Source organism: Phragmites australis, chromosome 2, assembly GCF_958298935.1.
Source record: "Phragmites australis chromosome 2, lpPhrAust1.1, whole genome shotgun sequence".
In the NCBI taxonomy this organism is placed as follows: domain Eukaryota; kingdom Viridiplantae; phylum Streptophyta; class Magnoliopsida; order Poales; family Poaceae; genus Phragmites; species Phragmites australis.
In genome coordinates this window covers 23,436,445-23,463,879 of record NC_084922.1, presented here as the reverse complement: position 1 = coordinate 23,463,879, position 27,435 = coordinate 23,436,445, and the positions used below count along the sequence as shown (strand labels likewise).

General features: G+C 40.5%; 1 protein-coding gene across 1 annotated transcript; it reads right to left on the bottom strand.

The window, feature by feature from the left end:
- Nucleotides 1-984: 984 nt before the first annotated feature.
- On the bottom strand, nt 985-2,465 carry LOC133903801 (bZIP transcription factor 44-like). The gene has a single exon (XM_062345265.1). The coding sequence runs from the start codon at nt 1,696-1,698 to the stop codon at nt 1,237-1,239; it is 462 nt and encodes a 153-aa protein (XP_062201249.1). The 5' UTR covers nt 1,699-2,465; the 3' UTR covers nt 985-1,236.
- Between the last annotated feature and the right edge of the window lie 24,970 nt (nt 2,466-27,435).

The window sequence follows — 27,435 nt, the reverse complement described above, 5'->3', positions numbered from 1 at the left end:
CAGTCCACTTCCCTTGCAATTGCAAAGTTTCTTCTGGTCTTAGATTCGTTCGTGGCATCAGTCAGTCCATAAATAATATCAGACATGACATGTGGGCCACGCTATTTTCTCTGGTGTCACATGCTAGTGTAATAGCTGTGGCCGAACTTTTGCGCCTTTGGTGACACTCATCAAGTCATTATAGAAAGATGAATTTGAACGAAGTGTCATGTCTAAAGCAGATGACACATAACTAGCAATCACACACATAAAATCAACAATATTATGACAAAAGTAAAAAATTTCATCAGAAAATAATTAAAAAACAAAAAAGTTGATGATGCACCTTTGTAAATAGAAGGAAATAATGATGTGTTTTAATATTTTTAATTCTGATAACATCTATTAATTACAGGTTTCCAATTTGATTTAAAGTTTTCAAACAATTGAGGAGGAAGGAGACTGGGGCTAACTTTGTCTGTGGATGTAAAGCGGAGATCGTTGAGATCTACCCTGACTCGTCCATCTTTATAGAAGTACAGATGAATGAACTTCTTGTAAGATTGTTCACCATCAGTTGCTGGACGATGTGTCCAACACCTTGTACATAGGTCGTTCAGCTTTCAAGGGTCCACTTGTCAGCTACAATTACAATGATATGATTCTTATAGGCTAGTATCTTTTGCATTTTCGATCGCATTTAATAGAGAAGAAAACTCTAGATAAACCTGATCATCAAAGAGTTCACAGTAAGTGCAACAAAATTTATATATCGAAGTTTTCTTTTATAAATGGACGTTAGGTGGTCCAACGAGGTCACAAAGATATGAAATTCTAGAAGCCACCTATCAGGACCATAAACTATACTTAAGAATCTTGTAACAAATCCTTTGGACACGATGATCAATCAATCAATTTGTGGCCGTCCATCTTTCTCGCAGAATTAGTTCTTTTCTCACCATCACAGAGAAAAATATTTGCAAGTGTGTGAATGATATGACATCGTGTCAACAAGGGCATCCGAATAATCACATACATTGTCCTTGACGTCCATATCACACTATAAAGTCACACACCACAAAATTATACCCATCTTTGCCCTTGCCCAATGCCCACCCAATAACAACATGACAGGGAGTCGAGTAAACAGAAACAACACAAACACATAGCTAGCTGCATGGCAGCATACACACAACTTGAGCTATTAGGTACAGTTATCTTGGCAATGACCTCTTGTTGACACGATCTAGTAGACTGCTAGTAGTAGTTGTACATGTTCGCGTCGAGGAGCGGCGGCTGTTGGTGCACGACGCCGGCGAAGGGGGACGGGTTGAAGTTGTAGGCGGCGGCGTCCATGCACTGGATGAGGTCGGTGAGGGACTGCAGGCGCTCGCCGAGCTCGAGCGTCCTCGCGCGCAGGAGCGCGTTCTCAGCTTGCACAGCGGCGCACCGGCGCGCGGCGTCGTGCGCGGCCGCGGCCACGGCCCCGTTCCGGGCGCGCAGCGCGGTCACCTGCGCCGTGAGGTCGTCAACCTGCCGCTGCTTGCGCGCGCGGGACCGCTGCGCGGACAGCCGGTTCGACTCCTTCCGCTTCCGCTTCCTCTCTGCCGTCACAGCTGCTGCTGCCACAGCCGCCAGCTGGGGCTCACAGGCACCCTCGGACCCGGTCGACGGCGACGACGTGGTCACAGTAGACGACACCACGCCGGGAGAGGCCATGTTGTTTCGATGTATCACCTCTTAATTGCCTTACTTGGTTAATCACTTTCGTTCTAGATTTAACTAACAATAGTTCTTAACTAACAGAAATCAGCACGTAAATCTTGAAGAACAAATCACGTGCAGCTGGTTAATTATGAGAAGACATAGAACCAGTAGAGGAAGACGACGGAGAAGGACTGGACAAGGACGGTGAAAGTTATCATAAACACGGGGGATGGATGTATAATAGCAGCAGCATCAAAAGGTTCGCAGCAGAAGCATGGAGAGAAGTCACAGAAGCAACCGGAGAGCAAAACAAAATTTCGGCAGAGTTTCCCTTCAAACAAACAGGGTGTAGTAGTGGGAATTCGGACAGAGTCTCCCCCTGACCAATCAAGAATCCAAGGTCAAAATTTTGGCAGAGTGACGCCCTAAACAGCAAGGTTTCTTGTAAAAAATTCTGGCAGAGTGACAGCCTGCACAGCAAGGTTTCTTGCAAAAAAATGGGCAGGGTCTTGCCCTGATCAGCAAGGTTTTCGGACCGAAATTCCGGCAGAATCTTGCATGCACAAACACTTGCTAGAGCCTGTACGATGAGAAACTGTCAGACAGAATCTCCAAGGCACAGGGAACTAAAAGTTTTGGAGGTGTTCGAAGATGCAGGCTGGGTAGGTAGCTAAGGGGAGAGGTCAACTGCACTGCAGTCTGCAGCAGCAGCAGCAGCAGCAGCAGAGCAACCGGGGAAATGGGAATTGGGGCGTAGGGCGAGGGGGAAAAGGGAATTGGGGCTTGGAAGGGGTGCTCAATTTATAGCCGGGGAGGAGCCTTGGGGAGCTTGGTTTGCTTAGGCGCTAAGTGCGGTGGGGTGCGGAAAAACTAGGAGAAAATTGTGCGGTGGTGATGGAGGCGAAAGCGACTACGGGAAAGCAAAGCAGAGAGAGAAAAGCAGGGCCAGCGAAAGCGACGGCCGCCCGGGAGGCAAAGTGCGTTGGAATCTCTGGTTAGGTGTCTCCGTGTCTGCTCTCTGCTTGGGATTCCACTGGGTTGGGTTGGGTTGGGTTGGGTGCCAGGATAACCAGGGTTAAGAGTGCAACTTGGTTCGCTCTGGTGATTTCGTTGTGTTGCATTGCATTTGCATGCCCTTGGGTCAAGTGGTCAAGTCAGGTCACAATATGAAATTGTGGAATGCGCAAGTTACTGGGACGGATCGGCTGGACCAAAATCGATAAGATGGGCTGGCCCGAACAACTTCTCAATAGCCCGTTAAGTGATCGCGTAATCAGCTTAGTTAACGTCATCGGTGAGGGTTTTTAAAAACTGCTGAGCGTAAACAACTAAAAACATCTTTAAAATTTTTAATTACACATTCTCCTTCTGGTAAAAGAATCATTGAAATCATATGTATGATTAAAATCAAATATATATTTTAGAATACATAGACAAATACCAGAAATTTTATTATTCCATTAAGCTGCACAATTATTAGACGAATGGCCTGTTAGGCGGAGCAACATATCAATCAGTGTGAGCTCTGTTAAATGACACCTTGCAATTTTCAGCTTATAGAGTGATTTTTTAAAATGAACTAGGTATTAAGAACTGAAAAACTCAATTTTCTCTGATTTACTTCCTATACAGAATCACTCTCTCTGTATAGTATATCCTAGAGAATCACTTTTATGCACAAAATCATTTTCTTAGAAAATTTATATCAGGAAGAGCTCTACCAAACATGCTTGAAGGGAAATGGTGTCATTGTAATTAAAGGGTGAAATAGATACCTAACCAAGATGAAGTACACCATAAACTTGGTCATCTGGACTATTTTGTCTAGTTCAATTTTTTACTTCAAACCTGTATAACTGAATAAGCTGAATTAGTACATACATACACATAATCTATATTTTTCTCTTGATTTTGCAGATCTCATGTGCATTTATAAGTCAATAGTCAAGAGTAGATTTTGAGATTGTGCATATTCATTTGTTTTAGATTTTGAGATAAATAGAAACACATAAGTTTACTTTTGCATATTTGTTGTTTTCTAGATTTTGAGCTACATAAACGACTATGTTAACAACTTAGGGTTATACTTAAAGCAGAAAGAATAAATATAAACACATTTTTTACTTGTGCATATTCATTTTAATAGGAACTTTTATGATGGCTAGATAGACAATTACATACTTTTTTTTGCACATACAATATGTAGGTTCAGATGATGGAGGCATATTATTCTCTAGCACAAGCCCAGTCGTACTATGAAAAATGCATGAACGTCTTACGAAGGGAAACGTAACACGTTGAATTCAAGGATGACTACTGCTGGACACTACATATGTGGCTGTGATCACGAAGACAACAAGTGCATTATTTTCCATTTTATCAGAAAAACTATATCTCAATGCACCCAATCAACAGAAATTTTGGAATGTTGACAGAAATACAAGTAGGTTGAATGCCATTTATTTACTTTGTTCTTAAATTACGTGTTCAGTACATGTACTCTACAAATCTCATGAGTTACTATGTTGTACTGGTAGCCAATCTGTTCGTGTCGCCACTTTTATTTTGATGTAGTCAATCTCATGTCATTTTTCTACACTTGGTTTCACTACTCAAGCGACAATGGACATGATGTTTTTGGACATTTTTGAGGTCATCCTTTATGTTCTTTGCCTTCATCAATTGGCTATATTTAGGTGTTTCCTATATTTTGGTGTTTTTGCGTGCTGCAAACTATTTACTGAAGTGAGAGTTGTCTGGATATATTCTTAGACGTGATGGTTGTGTGTTTTTGCCATAGTTTACATTTCGCCTGTGCATGGTACCTACGATTTCAGCTGGAGCATATAAACTAGTGATTAGTAGTCACAGATCGATAGTTAGACGAGATCCATCCAGTTTAAACACTCCAACTAGAAACGTAGATACCATACACAAGTGTCAAAGTAAACTTTGGCAAAACGACCCGTTAAGACTATAAGTATATTTATAAAATAAAAAATAGTTTAAAGCTCACAGGCATGCCAAAGTATAGGTAAACTGACAAAGCTAAGTAATATTAAGGTCAGCATAAAAGGTCACTACTACAGAAAGGGTCATCAGTGTTAGCACAAAAATACTATTAGAGACGGTTTTTGAACCGTCACTGATTACTCGACACTAATAGTCACAAAATTTCAATGCCGGTTTATCCGTGCCGGTACATAACAATGAACCGGCACTGATGCTGAGACTATTAGTACCGGTTTATGGAACAAGTCAATACTGATATGAAGACTATAAGTACCGATTTTTTATCATGAGCCGACACTGATGGCCCCTCCTCTCTGTACAGAATATAGCCGTTTTTGACAACAAACAACATCAAGATAAATATGTATTTAAGTTTCACATGCACATATAATCATCTCAGCACATATAATCTCACATACATACATAATTCATTCACATATCATCTTATTCATACATACATAACCATGTTCTTTTCATAACTAAGACAAGTTTACAACAAAAGTTCATAACTAACAAAAGTATACAATAAAAGGGTAAGAAGCGATGTCATTCAAGTTTTCTTGTTAACCAAAGATACTGAACTACGCTTTTTGTCTTGAGAAGAATCATGTAACGAACTCTATGGGTTAGGTGAAGGGACGGCGTCTGAACAACATCATTTGAAAATATGATACTGGCCGAACTGTGGAATAACTTCATCATTGATGAACCCACTGAGTTGTTTCTGAAGTGTGATAATTCTCTGCGGCATGAGAATACCTATTTCCAACTCGAATTCTTGAAATTACTAGAATTGAAAAAATCAATCTATTTGAACGTGAGTAAGAACTAAAAATTAATCATCAATATATATACTACTTACTTCAGCATTGATAATACTACTATAATTATTTTCAATGAATCCATGCATAAAGTAACATATATAGTAGCAACATAAATTGTTGCCCTGGGTCTGAATCCTACAAGAGAAGTTGGTTATGACTTTCCATTCTTTCCGGTACGGAAAGTGACATCCATTCCTCTTGATGTAGTACACGTACACCCTGTGCGTGTGTGATTATTGACTGTAACTAGACCTAGATTCAATCAATTTGAAGTTTACTAAAGTATTAATGAAATGATTAGTTTACCTTTCTAGCAAGTCTATGACGGATTGGTATTCATCTATTAGATTTCATAGCAGAAGAATACACCAATTCGGTCAAGCCTAAAGACGATACCTCTGTCGTGGCCATTCACAACATGGGGGCTGGACATTTTGGGGCCATTTCCAGTAGCGTTCAAGGGCTTTAAGTTCCTACTCATTGCAATTGATACCCTCACCAAGTGGATTGAAGCTGATTCAGTCAAAAAAATTACATCGACGGTCGCCAAGAAGTTCATTATGAAAAGCGTCATGACAAGATTCGACATACAAGTAGAATCATCACCAACAACGATACTCAGTTTTCCAGTGCAGCGTTCATCAAATAGTGCAAAGAACTCGGCATTATAGTCTGCTTTGCGTCTGTGACACATCTATAAAGCAATGGACAGGTCAAGCGGGCGAATGACCTAATACTTCAAGGAATCAAAACCCGCATTTTCAACTATTTATCTGCCTACGCTAAAGCTTGGGCTTCTAAGTTGCCTAATGTACTCTGGGCACTTCGAACTACGTTCAGTAGGACGACGGATGAAACACCTTTCTTCCTAGTCTACGGGGTCGAAGCAATGCTACCCTGTGAACTTAAAATCAAATCTCCCCAAGTCAAACTATATGCTAACAAGGATGAATTCCCAAGAAGATATGATAACCTTAATGTTCTCGAGGAAAAAAGGACACAAGAGATCAGCGTGGTCTCAGCAAATTCTCTGACGCTACTATGACCAAAACATATGTAAAAGATCCTTCGAATCCGGAGATATGGTTTGGTGACTCGTACAGAGCTAGAAGAACAGTAACAAGCTATCTCCAAAGTGGGAAGGTTCTTATAGGGTGGTCGAATGTAACTGAGCAGGGTCGTATATGTAGCCATAGAGCATGGTTAAATCCTTAAAAATTCTTGGAATATCGACCAACTTCGTAAGTTTTATGTGTAAGTACCTAGAATATATTTTGTAATATTCGTTATCATATTATTAATATATATCTTTTCGCCTATCCTTGAACAGATACCTTAAAAAAACTGAGATAAACCGTAATTTGGTAACTTATATCCATACACACATTCGGTTTTTTGGACTGCATATTTGGGAATCCTTCCTCAATAGCCAGTTGGAGGCTTCATGTATACTAGGAGTAGAAAACTTGACGATGGCGGGGTGAGGGTGTGTACTCAGGGAAAAATGGTGAGTAGTCGGGAGAAGAAGGCATCTACTCAGGAGGAGGAGGATCCATAATTGAATTCATGTTTGGTGCGGGTCAGGAGGAAAGACGTCTTACCTCCTGAGCATTAATTTCGAGCATGCTTGCATTCTGAGTCACAGACGCCCAAGCGACGCTCGGTCATAAAGGCTACATCTTTTTAGCTGACCGACGCGAACAAAGAGGCGGACTTCGGTGTAGTCATTTACCCACTGGGTTTTCCAGTGCATGGGAGTAGTCAAAAGGATGGAATGACGATCCCTTCGCATTCATGACAGAGAATCTTTTTCACCACCATGTAAACTTTCTGCTGCCATGATTCAACTTTAATGCTTTGCCAGCGACGAGTCCTATTTCTCTTGTACTTAGTAATGATAGGATAATATTTTGGAACGACTAAAAAATTAATCTAGAGGTGTTCGAAATCTCGAGTAGGTGATATGAGAACCCATGAAATCCGGGTTGGGTTGGGTGCCAGGATAACCAGGGTTAAGAGTGTAACTTGGTTCGCTCTGGTGATGCGTTGTGTTGCATTGCATTTGCATGCCCTTGGGTCAAGTGGCTGTGGAATGCGCAAGTTACTGGGACGGATCGGCTGGACCAAAATCGATAAGATGGGCTTGGCCCGAACAACTTCTCAATAGCCCGTTAAGTGATCGCGTAATCAGCTTAGTTAACGTCATCGGTGAGGGTTTTTAAAAACTGCTGAGCGTAAACAACTAAAAACGACTTTAAAATTTTTAATTACACATTCTCCTTCTGGTAAAAGAATCATTGAAATCATATGTATGATTAAAATCAAATATATATTTTAGATTACATAGACAAATACCAGAAATTTTATTATTCTATTAAGCTGCACAATTATTAGATGAATTGCCTCTTAGTCGGAGCTAACAGATCAATCAGTGTGAGCTCTGTTCTTGTAATTTTTAGCTCATATAGTGATTCTGTAGGGGTAATTCTCTAAAATGAATAGGTATTAAGAAAGAAAAAACTCAGCTTTCTCTGATTCACTTTCCCTATAGAATTACTTCCTCCGTAAAATTTATCTTAGAGAATTACTTTCATCTACATAATCATTTTTCTAGAGAATTTAGATAAAAAAAACTCTACCAAACATACTTGAAGGAAAATGGTATCATTGTAATTAATGGGTGAAATAGATAACTAACCAAAATGAAGTACACGATAAACTTGGTCATCTGGACTATTTTGTCTAGTTCAATTTTTTACTTCAAACCTGTATAACTGAATAAGCTGAATTAGTACATACATACACATAATTTATTTTTCTCTTGATTTTGCAGATCTCATGTGCATTTTTAAGTCAATAGTCAAGAGTAGATTTTGAGATTGTGCATATTCATTTTTTTTAGATTTTGAGATAAATAGAAACACATATTTTTACTTTTGCATATTCGTTGTTTTTTAGATTTTGAGCTACGTAAACGACTATGTCAACAACTTAGGGTTATTCTTAAAGCAGAAACAATAAATATGAACACATTTTTTCTTGTGCATATTCATTTTTTAAGGAAGTTTTATGATGGCTAGATAAACAATTACATACTATTTTTTTTGCACAAACAATGTAGGTTCAGATGATGGAGGCATATTATTCTCTAGCACAAACCCAGCTCGTACTATGATAAATGCATGAACGTCTTACGAAGGGAAACGTAACACGATGAATTCAAGGATAACTGTGATCACGAAGACAACAAGTGCATTATTTTCCATGTTATCATAAAAACTATATCTCAATGCACCCAATCAACAGAAATTTTGGAATGTTGACAGAAATACAAGTAGGTTGAATGCCATTTATTTACTTTGTTCTTAAATTACGTGTTCAGTTCATGTACTCTACAAATCTCATGAGTATCACACTTCAATTCCAAATTTTAATAGTTGACTACATACATGAGATTAATGTCCCACCAGTGACGTGTATCAAATTGCGACCAAGTAATAATAAACACCTGGCTGTTAACAGTTTCTCTTTTATCACTTTTTAGGGATAACTATTGCTTGTGTTGCGCATCAATAGAGATATATATAGAGGGATGAAAATGGCTTGGAATCGGTCAGAACATGCCTTCACTGTATTTGAAACCATTTTATTTTTGCTGAAAATGGATTCGAATACGGGTAGTTCGGATACGAATATGATCTGATAATGTCAGAGACGAATACGAAATGAATATGGATCAAAAACGAATATGACCGGCGAATATTTATCGGAATATGAAAGACCACTCAAATTATATGTAAGACAAAACAAAGAATATATTTAGACTAGAAAGATAATATGTAATAGCTAAGATAATATAGTCTATACATTTGGTCATTTGAATAATAAACACATAACTTAGTTCATCGTAACTTCACAAGCTCACGCGTTAGGATTACTACAGGTTCACATAATACTTAGACTCGGTACATATATTTAAACTTAGTTCATTATAAATTTATAAAGCTAGTAAAATATTAAAGATAATATATACACAAATAGAAAAGAGAAGACATTGTAGGGGGAGAAGATAGCAAGAACACATAGCCCCATGCTGCATGCGGCTGCGAGCGTGGACAGGAACCGGCAGATGACCACATCCTTACCCTTGATTGCGGCATGTACGGCAACTAACGATTGAGAGGTAATGGGAGATACATTTAAAATTTTTTAAAAAATACTCTGTTCTCTTGGTCTCAAAATTCAAAACACTATCAAAATTATCATGAAAAATTCTAAATTTTTTTGATGTAGAGGATACTATGGTCTAACTCTCACAAAAAATTTAGATAAAAATATGATATGTACAATAAGAAAAAAAAAGACAAATTTTATGATTATTTCAATAATGTTTTGAATTTTGAGAGTATTGGAACTGGACTTCAGATAATATCCGAACTCGGGTATTCCGGATGTCCGATGCTGATGCTGATTCCATGGAAACCGCTACACTGATTCCAATGCCAATTCCAAAAAAAATATCCGATGCCGATTCCGAGCCGAAAATATCCAATACCAATTCTGAAAAATATATCCGTTTTCGATTCCAACTCGGATTGAGAGTAAACTATCTGAATGGATTTCACCCTAGATATATACGTGTCACTGAAGCACATCTGGCACGTGAGCTCCTCCACTTTGAGTTGGCTACCAAAAATGGGTTAATTGTTGTAGCTACAATGGTTCTACAGGATGGATATGGTAAGATCATTGCATTTTGATGTTACTATGCTGTACTGGTAGCCAATCTGTTCGTGTCGCCACTTTTATTTTGATGTAGTCAATCTCATGTCATTTTTCTACACTTGGTTTCACTACTCAAGAGACAATGGAAATGATGTTTTTGGACATTTTTGAGGTCATCCTTAATGTTCTTTACCTTCATCAATTGGCTATATTTAGGTGTTTCCTATATTTTGGTGTTTTTGCGTTCTGCAAACTATTTATTGAAGTGAGAGTTGTCTGGATATATTCTTAAACGTGATGGCTGTGTGTTTTTGCCATAGTTTACATTTCGCCTGTGCATGGTATCTACGATTTCAGCTGGAGCATATAAACTAGTGATTAGTAGTCACAGATCGATAGTTAGATGAGATCCATCCAGTTCAAACACTCCAACTAGAAACGTAGATACCATACACAAGTATAAAAGTAAACTTTGGCAAAAACACGACCCGTTAAGAATAAATATATTTAGAAATTAAAAAATAGTTTAAAGCCCGCAAACATGCCAAAGTATAGGTAAACTGACAAAGCTAAGTAATATTAAGGTCAGCATAAAAGGTCACTACTACAGAAAGAGTCATCAGTGTTAGCATAAAAATACTATTAGTGATGGTTTTTGAATCGTCACTGATTACTCGGCACTGATACTCGTAGACTATCACTACCGGTTCATTCGTGCTAGTACATAACAAGGAAGGCACTGATATTGAGACTATTAGTATCGGTTTATAGGACAAGCTGACACTAATACGAGGACTATAAGTACCGACTTTTTATCATGAGCCGACACTGATGGCCCCTCCTCTTTGTACAGAATATAGCCGTTTTCGACAACAGCACAACATCAAGATAAATATGTATTTAAGTTTTACATGCACATATAATCATCTCAGCACATATAATCTCACATACATACACAATTCATTCACATGTCATCTCATTCATGCATACATAACCATATTCTTTCATATGTTATTCACTACTAAGACAAGTTTACAACTAAAGTTCATAATTAACAAAAGTATACAACAAAAGGGTAAGAAACGATATCATTCAAGTTTTCCTGTTAACCAAAGATATTGAACTACACTTTTTGCCTTAAGAAGAATTAGGTAACAAACTCAATGGGCTAGGTGAAGGGACGGCGTCCGAACAACATCATTTGAAAATATGGTACTAGCCGGACTGTGGAATAACTTCGTCATTGATGAACCCGCAGAGTTGTCTCTGCGGCATGAATATACCTATTTCCAACTTGAATTCTTGCAATTACCAGAATTGAAAAAATCAATCTATTTGAACATGAGTAGGAACTAAAAATTAATCATCAATATGTATATCACTTACCTCAGCATTGGTAATACTACTATAATTATTTTCGGTGAATCCATGCATGAAGTAACATACATAGTAGCCACATAAATTGTTGCTCTGAGTCTGAACCCTACAAGAGAAGTTTGTTATGACTTTCCATTCTTTCCGATACGGAAAGTGATATCCATTCCTCTTGATGTAGCGCACGTACACCCTGTACGTGTGTGATTATTGACCGTAACTAGACCTAGATTCAATCAATTTGAAATTTACTAAAGTATCAACAAAATAATTAGTTTACCTTTGTAGCAAGTCTATGACGGATGGGTATTCATCTATTAGATTTCTTCTCGCGTCGAGGATAACGATATTACTAGGGTCAGTCTGAATAACAAAGAGGGCCCAATAAAAACTGCAAATATGTCACCGTAGGTAATTAGTTCTAGGTCCTAACGTCGTGATGCTAAAACAGAGTAGAACAAACATGGAGGGAAACACATACTCGAAATTATAAGGTAAAAGTATGTAGCTCTTTAATTGGTATATAAGAATAAAATCAAGTACATAGTCCTCGACTACTTGTGGCTTGGTGGCGACCATCGTCTGGTTTATTTTTATTAGGTCGAGGAATCCTACTTCAGTTATGCCCTTTTGAGTTGCCGAGGGTGTCTTACTTGTATAGTTGATACATTTCATCGAAAAAATCCAGACTTCGCCGTCCACATGGAGGAAATCACTATGATTGTCTTTGAATGCGAACATTTCTCAACCGGCCTTCGACTGTTTCATGTACCACGTATGAATCTTCGTATTTTGGTTGTTAGCTCCGACAGGGACTCGATCAGTGGTTCGCCAAGCTTAAATTGTTGTCTAACTTTTTTTTTTCAACCTTGGACTCGTTATCAAGTGCTTCTTTTGTGATTCTGGCCTCATGAAGAAAGTTTCCTTTTAATTGTTCCTATTGCTATAGCGTTCTTTGTTTTTTTTACCTTCTCATATGACACCTTCCTCAATTATTTTTTACCCATGATGCATGCGTCATTATATTTTAGTGTTGGGTCGACAGATTTGGCTAAATTCGAAAGAAACTTGGCGGCCGTTGTTGGATCGATAGCACTATGACGCACGAGAAGTTAAAACATTGCTTTTTGGTTCTATCGCTTTTGGTTTTCAAGTTGCAGGAAGAGTACAAGGAGAAAAAAATGCTTTCTACTTAGGAATACATAAAAGAAGAAAAGGTTGACTACGAAGATACAAAGGGATCAAAAAGTTGACTTTTTGATCCATCACTTGGATAGACGATCAGAGACCATCATGCGTAGAGCTCGTCAAAATGAATCTGTTTTACTACTCATACGTCCTATTTGGAGTTCGGATCGTGGAGTTGGGTTTTTGACGAAGTTTGAGATAAAAAGAAAAAATAGCAGAACCTAGGTTACTTCCCCTGGCCAAATCCGACTCTTTTCCCTCCTGCCCTATTCTCCACACCCAAACCCTAGGCACCCCTCCCCACTGGTTGTGGCTGCTGGCGCACCTCTCTCTTCCCCCCTGCTGTTGCTGATCTGGGCACCCAAGAGGAAGGGGAAGGAGGTGGAAGTGGATGAGGAGAAGGGCTGCAGGATGGAGGAGAAGAGAAGGTAAAGGGAGGAGGACGAGAGCTGCTACTGCAAGGATTTTGTGGGGAACCCTAGGTGAGGTGCAAAACCATATTTTTCTCTGATTTTGGATGAGTATGTTGGGAGAAATCGATTTCTGAATATTGGTCTATTCTGTTTTATTCGAGCTTGGAGGAGAAGAAAGCGCATCTTATATATTGTACATTTATTAGAGCCGACTTGTAAAATGAACCAGCACTGATACTTCATCAGTGTCGGTTCTGACCTAGCCGGCACTGATGACCCGGCATGGATGACTAGTTTTGTTGTAGTGTGCATCTCAAAAAATAAGCAAGACACTAGGTAGTACAACATGTCTAGCTTCGGATACACGATCGAATCTCACTTGATTAATGAAACCTAGTGTGTAGTTGACATGAGATTGTCTACATCAAATAAAGTGATGACAACAATACATTGGTAAGCAATACAACATACACACCACCTCATAAAACATGATCACTGCCGGTTTACAATTGACAAACCGACAATGATTATATGGCAGTGATACTAGCACTACCTCAGAACGGATTATTATAGGTGGATTTTAAACTCTATCAAAGACTGTTATAGGTTCCATCTTTGAAAACGTGTTTCTGATATCGACCTTGTTACAGACGGTTTTAGCTCCATTTGTAATAGAATTATACACAAACGAATTTTCTAGAAAACCATCTGTGCGTAGTAAGGATCACAGACGGGACCCATCTATGAGACTGTGAGTAGTTAGAGTCACATATGGTTTTTGTTTAAACCTGTCTATGTTAATTCTCACTAACAGAGTTTTTTTAAAATTGTCTATGTGACCCTTTCCCCCCTACAAGCAATTTTGCTTCATAGCTGCCCTCATGATATGGCATACAGATTTCATGATTCACAAATTAAACAACACATTAACACATATTGATGAAAACATCAGCATACATTGTTCATAACATCGATCACACATTATTCAGAACACAAAACACATACATTTACATATCACAGAGGTTAAGAACATCATACAGATGCATTTTACATATTGTTCAGAACACATAAACCAAGCTAGCTTAACACAATCCTTAGCAATACATCATTGGTGATGCTGTCTTCCAAAAGGACGAGATGATAGACATCATGGCAACGCCGTCCTCCAGAAGGACGAAATGATCGACATCATTGGTCGATTGACACCGTCTTCCAAAAAGGCGAAATTATTGACATCATCTCAACCTCCTACGTTTCAACACAACATTAACCCAAGCATAATCTTCAATGAGCAGCTTGCAATCATTTAGATCAAGCTCCATCTTGACTATCTCATGCATGAACCAGAACTAGACTATGTTGCTACCAAACCACTAGCCATGGTTGAGCAAGAAATGCATGTTCAACCCAATCTTGTAGTTCACAAAAATATCTCCATTGTGATGAACAACAATTTTGAAATTTCCATCTGTAAGAATAGAATGGAGCATGCAATTCACATCAAACACAGGATCCACGGAGGTGCCCTTCACGGTAGCAAAGAACACAAACTCCACCCGTTCGAAGTCGACGCCAAGCATCCACACCGTGGAGGTAGCCATAGGACAACCACATCCTGCCGCTGCTTGATTACCGTAAACTGAGCCATTGTAGATCTGTGATGAAAACAAGGCATTACCCTTAGTTACATAGATCAAAGAAAGACCTAACAAACCCTAACTAAACCATGATGAGAACTCTATGATACTCACCTCAGTGCAATGAAAGTGATTCGAGCCCCAGATCTCGTTTCTCCAACGTTGAAAAATCTGTAGTAGCTATGTGTGTGCAAGATATGAACACTAGGATAGCGAGCAAGGAATATAAACACAACCAAGTGCTTTATATTGAGGGGAGACGAGCGGATTGTGTGTGTGGGAAGCCAAAGACAAAGGGGAGACGAGTGGATTGTGTGTGTGGGAAGCTAACAGAGCTAGAGAAGGCGAGCAATCAAATTTGAAATAATTCACAGGTCATTAAATATAGACAGGTTTTCATAAAATTAGTCTGTATCTATCATAGAGACAATAGAAAGATCTTACAAAAACCGTCTGTGAAAATATCTGAGATGGATTTTTCTAAACGCCGTTTGTGTCTGTATGATAGAAACATACGGATTTGTTAAAACCATCTATGAGTTCAGGCATACCCAGATGGCGGTCTTGTTATAGACATGTCTGGCTTAGCAACCATCTGAGGGTATTTTGTTAGTGACAGGTTCTAAGAAATCATCTATGACACACCGTCTACTTTATCTGATTCTATGCAGGAACCAACAGTGATAGTTGGTCCCAAATTCGTACAATTTTCGGGCCAAAAAATTCACCCAAGCCACACCACCGCCACATGTCGCAAGTCATAAATCACACAAAATACGCATGTGTGATGTTTCTGTGAGTCGAATGCATGACCTCACCCCTCAAACATAGCTTCCTTATCACTCCACATCATAGTTGTAGCTGATGGCTATGTGATAATTTATTATTTTGACCTTTCTTGGCCGAAATTTTAGATAACTATTTGGGCCTATAAATAAAATCAAATGAAAAGGCTGTCAACTACAAAGTTTTAGATCTTGCCGAGAGCTACAATTTTCAAATAAAGTTTGTCTCCATTCAATTTTGTATGAAAGAGTTAAGGATTTTTGAATATGGGTTGTCATTCATTATTGCTTCCGGTTCATACCAAGAATTAGCAATAAATATCCATATCACTACCAGTTCATATCAAGAATCGGCAATGATAGTATTAGTGCTAGTTCTTGACACGAACCAGTAGTGATAATTGATTTTCACTACCAATTCTTTCTAGATGGAATATTATTGCTGGTTCTTGATAAGAACTGAAGGTGATAAGGGGACAAGAAAGATTGTTTTTGTAGTGGTGACTTAAAAGTGCAATGATCTTACCATATCCATCCAATAGAACCATTGAAGCTACTCCCTCTATCTCAAAATAGATGACATTTTGCCCCTTCTACAATGTTCAAAATACATGATGTTCTACGATTTTGAGGTAACTTCAGCCCAAATTTTCCAATCCTACCCCCTCCATTAAATAACTTCCTTCCCAATGAAACTTTCATTTCCCATATAATAAATGGTATTAAAAGAGGGTAAAATGATCATTTTATCATTCACCTTAATACTCATGCTCAACAATAAAATATCATCTATTTTGAGACGGATAGAGTATAATGATTAATCCATTCATGATATCCTACACAAAGTAGAGGAACCCTCGTATTATATGCACCTCAGTGATGTATACATATATAGCTTTAGAGCTGAGCAAAAAGCATTACTTATCCCAATAAGTAATAGTAAGAGCAATACTCTCTCCGTCTCAAAATGTAAGGTGTATTGGGATTTGAAAAAGTCTTAGAAAGTATAGGTGAATGCTTATGTGTAGTTGATATTGTTTTCTTACAATATTGCAGTACTATTACGTGGTGCTTACACAATTTTGTTTCCATGGCATGCCCATCTAAAAGCAGCAAAGTTTAGGTTTGGGCCTCCTGACCATCTGGACGACATGAAGGTCATGTTCAACAAGGTCCATGTCACAGGTATATCCTCGACCATACCTGGGCAGCATGTAGAGGACCATGGGATTGGTGCAGTTGGTGACGAGGAGTCCTCCACCGATAAGGATGTGGTGAAGAACCCAAAGAAAGGAAAAGGCATGCATCCTCTAGTGGTCCTAGTAATGCGAAGAAGCGCAAGGACAATAGTCCTATGGTCAGGGAGTTTACGAAGATGGTCACCCTTTTGAGCAGTGCCACATCTGAAAGGTCAACCAACATGTCACCAATTGCAACTCCTCCCACCATCAAAGATTCTTTAAGATTGGTTGTTAGATGTGGTGTGAATGAAGGAACTGAACTACATTTCATAGCTACAAAGATTCTTATGAAGGCGGACTACAGAGAGTTGTTTACTTCTTTCGAGATAGATGGAGGGAGACTTGACTGGCTTCAGAGGATGCAAAATGAGTTGAGCAAGAAGTGATGCTTCAAACCATCTATTGTACCACTGTTTGAACAATTACTGTTTTTGTCAAACTAATATGTGTCTTGCTAATTCACTTGGACTTTGTTGTAATAATTGAGATGTGTACTTGTGGTTTAAAATTTATGGTAAACTTATCTGTTGTTCAAATGGATGCTGAATTACTGTGTTGTCATGTGTAGATAGATTATTCGCATGAAGTATTATGGCCTGATTTCCATGTTCATGTGGATGACTCTCAAACTATGTTCAAATTATCTTGGGAGGATTTTGAAGTTGAAGAGGAGAATGTGGAAGAGGTTGCGGTTCCAATGAGGTAGCATCTTCCATATGTTATAAGGGCTGGTTTTGTAGGTAACTCTTACTACGAAACATATGAGAACAAAAGATCATCTAGGACACCACAACAAACTGGTTATGAGTGGACAATGGAACAAATAGCCAATGATGGGATTGTTACTCAATGTTCATGATGGCTCCGGAAGTATTCTATGCATTGCATGACACTTTAGTTGCAAACTATAACCTTAAATCAAGAAGGTTATGTACCTCAGTTGAAAGTTTGGCTATATTTCTATGGATGGTAGGAGCAGGAGAATCAGTTAGGCAAGCAAATAATAAGTTCAAGAGGTTTGAAGAATCAATTTGTAGAAAATTTCTACATGTCTTGCGTTCTGTCAATGCCTTCACTGCACAAAACATTAGACCTAGGGATCCAAACTTTAACATCATGCATTCTAGACTGCAAGATGGTAGGTTTTTTCTCATTTTAATAGATGCATCAGTGCAATAGATGGTACACATATACGTGTCATTGTACCTAACGATGAGATTGTCAATCACACCAGTCGACATGACTATCCAACGCAAAATGTGATGGCTGTTTGTGACTTTGGTATGAGATTTACCTTTGTGGTGGTCGAATGGCTGGGGTCAATGCATGATACGCGTATATTCAACGACTCATTAAGGAAATATGCGACAAGTTTACCTCACCCACCTGTACCTTGCATGTAGGTATGTACTATCTAGTTGATTCCGGATATCCAAACAAACACGGATACCTTGCACCTTACAAGGGAAAGAAGTATCATCTTCAGGAATTTCGTTAAGGACGACAACCAAGTGGGAAGTATGAAGTGTTTAATCATGCTCATTCCTCTCTTCGAAATGTAATTGAGAGGTCATTTGGTGTTTTAAAGATGAGATGGAGGATCTTATTGGGCATATCGGCGTACCCAATGGTGAAGTAAAATCAAATAATTCTTGCATGTATGGCTTTTCATAATTTCATACGTGACAGTGCCTTACATGATGAGGACTTTGAAAAATGTGACACTGATGAGGACTACGTTCTGAAAGTTGCTCAAGTGGGAGGTGATGGTGACACCGTTATAGAGCACGATGAGCAAGACATGAACTAGTTTCGTGACAGTATTGCTACCTCTTTGATGGCAAGGAAAATTTAGGAATATTTTCATTACATGCTACTACTAGTATATGCCAAATAAGACTTTGGTATGGTAACGAGACATATCCTACTAATTGTTGAATATTTCCATTACATGCTACTACTACTATTTGCCGAATAAGTCTTCGGTATATCCTACTATTTGTTGAATCTTCTCTATTAGAAATGCATGTATTGTTTGATGTCATTGTTCGTACATATGTCATTGCAGCTTTATCAGGGTTCAAACAGGTCAATTATGCTTTAACAATATATTTACAACTAATCAGCTAAACCAAGGGTATTTCAGATATTTCCTCATTCAGCCACAACTACAGCAGACAGCCAGCCTATGCAAAAGCCAGCTTTCCAAATGGCTTTCTTCCCAGCTCAGAAGCCCAACAGCCACAACCACTTCCCTGGCCAACCAGCCAGCAGTTGCTTCTACAAAAGCCATAACCTATCCAAACGGGGCTGAAGCAACGTGGGAACATGAAGATCAGCTTCTCACTGATTTTCCAGAGCTTTTCTCTAATATATAAATGATGCTATAGTAATGTATATGTCATAAAACTCCTTTCTTATTGTTGAGATGAGTTCACTTTTGAGAAATGAAAGTTCTATCATCCCACCCACACCACCCTTGCTTTTGTAGGAATCTTGTATTCCTACTTTTCTTAGATATGTACTCAATCACCATTATCGCTCACCCCACACCCATTTGTTTTCTTGTAGAATCCTTGTTGAACGGTTAACTTATCTAGGTGAATATGGAACTAAGAAACACATGGTCGTGTCGTCTTTTTTATGCCTTTACCGTTCCATTCCTAGAACCCCTAATTTCCTTACTCTCTTTCCAAAACTTCACCCAAATCTCGGGATGAGATTCTTTGAAGAGGGGGGAGTTTTGTTACAGCCCAAAGTCCTTAAACGTGTCATTAAGCATTTATGAGCATCAAATTGAAGTTTAAGCAAGTAATTAATGCAATCAAAGATTAAGTTTAATAATAATTGATGCCTTGTGAAGCAACTCACAAAATTGCTATGAAACATAGGGTTGGTGATAATTTTATAAATTAGTCCATGAAATGTGAAGAATATTAATGATTTTTCCAAAATTTTGGGAATTATTTTAAAGCCTTAAAAATTGGTCCAATTTAGAAATAGTTGCATTTTTGGAGAATTTTAATTCAAAATTAGCTCAGTCTTTTTAGGTCAAACAAGTTAAAATGGATTGCACAAGAATTATATAGTCCAAAAAAATTTTGTCTTAGAAATTTTAAGGCTTGGAAATGTGTTTATTTGGATCAGAGAAGGAGAAACCAAAGTATTGTTCTGCTGGTCAATGTTCATCGCAGCCCTACTGTCATCCTCTCCCTCCTCTGTCTCAATTGGCAGCTTCGATAGGGTAGCCTCCACTTTTGTTGACATTTGCAGCTGACCGGCCATGTCGCCAGCCACCGAGGCATCCAGTGCCTTCGGCCGCCCTTATCCCCTCCCCTTGCGTCTCTATCTCTCTCCCTCCCTCACTTGCTCTTCCTATGCTCTCTCTCTCTCTCAACCAGCCGAGCAGCACTGAGCAGAGCATAGCCCACCATCGTGCCATTGTGAACTCCATCGAGCTCGAGCTCGATTTGATAGGACCCGAGCACCTTGAAGCAAGGAGGAAGGTCGCTAGTGCCCTCCCCAATCATATTGTTACGTTTCCCCGCCAAATTGAAGCTCGTGCTGTCGTCTTCTTCGTTGCCAGTGCCTTGCATCACCCCTCCTCCGTTGAGCCGCCACCACACCATCTCTTTGGCCCAGCCAACTGCACGATGAGCTTCATCTTGTTCACCTCTTCCTTACAGACGTGTCCTTTTCTCTTCAGCCCGTCACTGTCACTATAGTCCACAGTGGTCGAGCTGCCGCTACCCGTGTGCGCTTGCCGCCATCTGAACCGCAGCTGGGCCCATCGGCAACTAGCCGTGCCATTGCATCCACACATCCGTGTAGATGCTGTAGGGGTACTCGGCTGGGTCGATTGCGCTGCCATTTAGCCACCGGCACGTTGGACCGAGCCACCGCCGTGCAACTGCCGCTGCTTGCCATCGCTGGCCGCTCCCCGAACCTCACTGTCAGCCATGTGTCGTTGGTGCCGCTTGCCAGCAGAGCCACGCAGTCGTTTCCCCCCGGCGAGCTAGCCCGTGCTGCCCGGCACTATGCTACACGCCTCCAGTCGACTTTGACCTAGGTCAACCAGCCGGGCCTGCAGTCAGCTTCTGTGGCCAGCGCCCCCCAAGTGAAAAAGAAATTTAGGCATTTAAATATTCGGTGAAATCAGAAAATGTGAAGTAGAATATTGGTTCAACTATTAAATCAGCTGAAATTTGTAAAATGCATAAAAAATTGAATATAGCTCCAAAAATTGTAAAACAAATTTTCTTAATTTTGTATATTCATGATCTACATGTTAAAAATATTAGGAGCCATGAAATATGTGTGGAGAATTCTTTGATTTATAAAATGCTTTTACACTTCATCAATTAATAATTAATTATTGGTATCTCCAAAATGGATTAAATCAATTTTGTTAATCTTATTATATCATGCCCTATTTATTAAAAATACTCATACTCATGTTAAACATAGTTAACTTTCTAATTTGAATTGATCTTGTTTTAAGCTTAATTAAATCCATAAATTGTTAAATTAAGGAAATTCTTAATGCTTAAAGCTCATGTCATGATACATTACATCTCCACTTTGGTCATACACTGTGGAGCATATTTCATTGCATATCATCATAATCATTGCGATGCACTGTCATCTTTATTTAAGAACCAACGATTTGTAGTGTCGCGTGGTTGAAACCACAAGCAAACAAGTAGAGTTTTGTGAGTGTTGCGCAGGAAGCGTCAGGCAGGCACCAGGCAAGCATCTATTATATCTCTCCCATGTTTTTTGTGAATCGTTGGTCAATTTACTAGGTCTTTCTATATGTCGTATATGCATATTTTAGCGAGTCGATGTCGGGAATCGGGTAGATCCTATTCGTTGCATAGTACGTACCTTGACCAAGTTGTTAATCCTAATCCTTGTAGCGAGTTGATGTCGTATATTTTTGTGAATTGTTGGTCAATTTACTAGGTCTTGCTATATGTCATATATGCATGTTTTAGCGAGTCGATGTCGGGAATCATGTAGATCCTATTCGTTGCATAGTACCTACGTTGACCTAGTTGTTAATCCTGATCCTTGTAGCATGGGTATAACGTATCATGGTACAACTTAAAAGTGATACGAGAATTGCTTAGCCTTTGCATAGATCATCGGTAGAAGTCGAGTGATGGATGTCACTGTCGTTCGTGAGCTACAGGTCTTTCAACTACTGTTACAAAGGAATGATAAGCTAGGATGATGAGTTGGAAAAAAAATAAGATGAGATGTGAGCGGGTGTTAGGGGTAGATCGGGAGAGAAGACCCAAGTGACATGGACCGCTTGCATCGTTTAAGCATCGTCAGTGGTGTCATTTGGTTTAAGTACTTCTCGTACTTTGTACATGTCGATCTATTGGTAAGATAAGCCTATTATCATATGACGTGCTAACACTTGACTTGCGACCCTATGATGTATAAGAGAAAAAGAATGAGGAGAAGCAAGGTGGCGGGGAGCCAGAGGTGTCTGACACGCGTTCGCGGTAACCCCGGTGCCATAAGGGTATATACAAGTGGGCAGTTCCGGGTATGAGAAAGATGTCTTGGGAGCCAAGAGGATGGACCTGAGTCGTGTGGGTAAAGATGTGCCCCCTGTAGGGTATAAGAACAATTCAAATTGCCGTGCTCTCGGTTTTGAGCATGCTTCTAGGAGAAGGAATGGAAAGTATGTGGGCTTCTAGGAGAAGCATGTGCTGTACTTATTTAAGTTGAGCAAGTTTACTTTATTGAAATTTATGTTTATTGTCAGTCAATGCTAGCAGTTCATGTCTTTACATTGGTTAAAGTACTTTCTGCTGAGTCAACTTAACTATGTGGCCATTCCTTGCTATTCAACTCAATGCATTATCCTTGGAGTCAGGATAGATATACCCATATTGTGTAAGTCTTGCGAGTACTTTCGTGCTCAGGGTGCTTCCCTTAAGTTGATGCAGGTAACAACGAACTCATATATGTGTACTTTTATCCCACCGATGCTGGAGATGGTCAGGTGTAGAGATTGAGTGTATGTGCTAGTCTTGGTGGCACCTTATGGGCAATGGTGCCACTAGCCGTTTGTTTTATTAATATCTTTCCACTGCATATGAAAACTCTGATCTAAGTAGAAATTGAAACTTGGAACAAGGTTTATAATAAAAGTTAAAACTTTTGCACTATGTTCATATCTTGTGACGAAACTATGTTGTAAATGGTATATGCTGTGATCTTGGGCTTTGTTAAGCATATATCAGGATTGCCAAAATTACCTCTATTTTGATCAACTTAATTGTCAATTAAGCCAAGTGTAATTTGGATGAGTCTGAAAGCCGATCCCCGACCCCATGGGTAAACACCTAAGGCAGGAGGAACCAAGTAGGGTGCCATCAATGGATGCCTGGCCTTTTCTGTAGATCTACAAAACGTAAGCTGGCCAGCTAGGTTCCACCCCTGGTCGATCGAGAAGTACAATGGGAGCACGAATCTCGTTGAGTTCCTCCAGATCTATACCATGGTCATTCAAGCAGCTAGTGGGGATGAGAAGGTAATATCAAATTACCTCCCCACATCCCTTGAAGGGGCAGCCAGGACATGGTTGACCAATCTATCATCGGGGACAATCTACTTATGGGAGTAGCTTTGTCACATGTTTCGAGCTAACTTCCATGGTACATACATCCGCCTCGGCACAAAAAATGATTTCTACCATTGCCAGTAGATGGAGAACAAAACCTTAAGTAGATGGAGAACAAAACCTTGTGTGAGTTCGTACACCACTTCAGCAACACCCAGAACATCATCCCTAAGATCTGTGACTATAATATCATCCAAGCATTCACTCAGGGGGTTAAGAGTCGGAGATGCATTGAAGACGTCACTAAAAAAGAGCTCAAGATAGTAAAAGAACTCATGAGGATCATCGATCTATCCGCCAAGGCTAAAGATGTGCTCCTCCTTGTCACAGAGAAGACGTAGGGCATCAAGCATTCATAACTCGGGCTTGATGACGACAAGGTCAAGAGCAAAGGCAGGAAGAACACCAAGGGAGGTAAGGGCAAGAAAGCTAAATCTAATGAAGTTTTTACATATCTGCCTGACATCTGCCTTGGTAAGTGCACCAGTTCTTCCTAGTGCAAAAGCTTCACACCAAGCCTCAATGAACATGATGGTAAGCCTTGATGCGATCTCCACCAGACCGACAACCACATCCTCCATGAATGTTGCCTCTGGAAGAACCATTGTCAAAGCGGAGGTTGAGAAAGGGGCCAAAGGAAAAAACACCCAGGTTGCGGTCCAGAGTAGGGACTCAAGCTCCAGCAATAGTGATAACGACACAGACCTGTTTTAGCCAGATGCTCGATGGTTCCATCTCATATGAGTCCAAGCGACAGTATAAGACAGTGGCCCAAGAAGTCTTAGCTGTCATCCCCAAGGGTTTCTAGGCCAACAAGTGATCGAATGTTGAGATCTCCTTCAACCAAGATGACTTCCCTGAGAACTTCGTATGATCAGGCTGCTTCTTAATAGTGGTCGAGCCTACAATCAGCAGCTGCAGGGTCACTCGAGTGCTTATCGACAGAGTGAGTTCCCTGAACATGCTCTTCGCATGCGCACTCGAAGGGATGTAGATCTCTCGATCTGCCATCAAGCCAACACAAGCCTTTCACGGTATAGTACCCGGATCTTCGGCCACTCCCATCGGCCACATATCGATCACCATCACCTTCTGAAAGCATGACAACTTCTGGATGGAAAAATTATGTTCGACATGATTGATTTCGAGATGGCATACAACGCCATCTTGGGATGACCAACCTTGACCAAGCTCATGGCTGCCACATATTATGCTTATCAACGTGTGAAGATACTGGGACTAGAAGGGGTCATCACCACCCGAGTTGCCCCAAGGCAAGTCTCTATTGTGACAAGCAGAGTTCGACATGCAGCTCAACACCAACCAAGCAAGAAACCCAATAGCTCAAGGATTAAGGTGAACAAGAATCCTCAATCATGATCATGATCACAACACCTCGAGACACAAACCTAGAAACCCGAGGGATTGGTTCCATGAATAGTCCGAAACCCATGTAATAGTGCCTATGCCACCCTCGAAGTAATAAGGGTCACTGCTTATCGACTTAATCTAGTCTGTGTCATGTAGGTTTAAGGTAGTATGTCTACAGTAGCTCATGGGCCATCAATAAATTCTGTAAGTCCCAAGTGTAAGTACTTAGAGTACCTGTGTAATAATAAAGATCATATTGCCTATGAAGTCACTTGAATTCTTTCTCTACCATACTTTTCTTTTTGTGCATCCTCATGCCCAACAACACAGGTTAAGCCGCTTCTCAGGTCTTTCATCCCAAACGTGCAATCGGGGTGGTGAAAAGCTTTTCTCAACCCAAAGGCACTATGAGCTCTCTTCACTTTTTTACATTTTCTATTTAGGATGTCTACCGACAAACTTTTTCGGGCAGACAGTCGGGGCTTGACAAGTACGAGGTGATGGAAACCAAAAACAACAAATTATGTACCCTCTAAATGCAAAATCCAACGAGAATGGAAGGATCATTACGTTGCGAACTCAGGTTTGTGAATAGGTTCACTATCGCGTTCCATGAGTGACCGGGGGTTAAAACACCTCCCACTCAAGCAGAACAAAGGCTGGTCATAATAAACAATCGGACTAGTGATTAATGTGTCCTGAACTAATTGAAGGAAAAAGTCAGTAAGAAGATCATGATATGCTATCGAAAGCATCTAGAACGAAGTACTCCCGTCAAATGTGAAAAGCATTTAAATTCCTACAAGTCTAATAAAAGCTACCAAGTGTTTATTACAGACTGAAGGGAAAAGAAAAAACTATGCCAAGGGCCCAAGTCCGAAGTCCATGGCGTCCACAAAGGCCTTGACTAGCTCTGCCACCTCCGCCACCTTCTACGTCAATGACTCTTCCGACTCCTCCCCGAAGCCATCCTAGAGCACATTGGGGTCGATATTTGGGTAGTGGTCCTTCAAGATGGCCAGCGTGAAGGTGACCGCTTACTCTGCACACTGCCTCACTTGGTTGAAGAGGTTCTTAGCCACCTTCCCTTGGAGTCCCCTGTACACTTCAACGAGTTTGGTCGCTCGAGTGGCTAGCCGAGTGGAATCATCATCGCTGACAACCTCTGCCTAGATCCTGACACCGGCAAGCGCCACGTGGAAGACATTGAGGGCCACAATGAGTTGTTGGCGAGCGTAGGCCATGGATTCTTGGGACGTGGAGAGTTCTGTAGAGCATGTTGTTAAAATGACAAGGTGAAGAGACAACACATTGGAGTTACAAGAAACTTACCCTTCGCCCGACCCTCCTGCTTGGCATCTACCTTCTCCTTCTTGGCAGTCACTTGGGAGAGTTTTTGGCGCAACTTAATGGCCTCCCCCTTGAGTGTGGCTCCTCGGACGGTAGCTCGCTGGACCTTCATGTGGACTATCTGAAGCCACATCATGTACACTTGCAAGATCTCAAGTCAGTACGTGTCATTTCATCAACTTAGTGGTTGTTTTGTGAGAAAGCTCTTACTGTGTAGAAGGATAAAAAGATGTTATTTGGACTGCAACTGGAGGGACCTTCAATGATATCTCTCCAAGTTAATTCGAGGGTGCCTGTGAACCAAGTTCGAGAAAAGAGCTTGCGAACCGAAAGTTCCTCTCTCCAGTTGTCAGCCACCGGTGCCTTAGGCTCGCTGAGCCTGTTCCCATATCCCTCGGAGGCTGTCACGACTAGAGCCTGAGGAAACTGGGGCTTGGGGGCTGCAGGTGGCACTTCTTGCAGCCTGCAAAAAGAAAGATTCGAATGATGTGCTCCTATCAATATAGGAAAGAAATTTGTGACACTTATGCATACCTAGGCTGCTTCTTGACCAGGGAAGGCTTCACTGGGATCATAAGGGGCGCCGACCTCTTGAGTGTCTTCTCGAGGTTACCTCTTCAATCCCTGATCCTAGCGGGGCTAGGGGAGCAATGCTCGATGAACCCACAATAATGATTTCCTTCCCACTATCTTAAGCTGAGGGCTAAACACACTAGAAGTCAAAAACAATACAGCTACAAAGGCTCTAGAGAAATGCTTAACTTACTAGAGTTGGGGCCACTGCTCTGAGTGCTCGCATCGTAATCAGACCCCTGGAGGCCATCACCGAGGTCGAATCTCTAGCTGGCGAGGCTAGCTCTGGGTCGGTGGGAACTAAGGGGGCTGGAGCAGTTGGCATAGTTGGCTTGGAATCACCAGCCGGTGAGTCAACCTCCTCAAAGAAGTCGTCCCCCTCTAGCATCGTGCCACCGGCAAGGGATGCGGCCTATGATGTGGTGTCGCCGCCACTGCTCCCGCTCAGACCCGTGCTCTCTATGATGATAACCTCATCTAACTCGCAGTTAGAGCTCCCGTGTTCTCACCATCCAGGTCAAGCTACCCATGCCTGGGGAGTTGCACAAGTCCTCGACGGCCATCATTATGGTTACCACTACTCGGAAAGAAGAGAAAAGTAAAGAATGAGAAG

What these genes read in the sequence shown, in the direction of transcription:
- LOC133903801 (XM_062345265.1), bottom strand. Translation starts at nt 1,698, where the DNA reads ATGGCCTCTCCCGGCGTGGTGTCGTCTACTGTGACCACGTCGTCGCCG.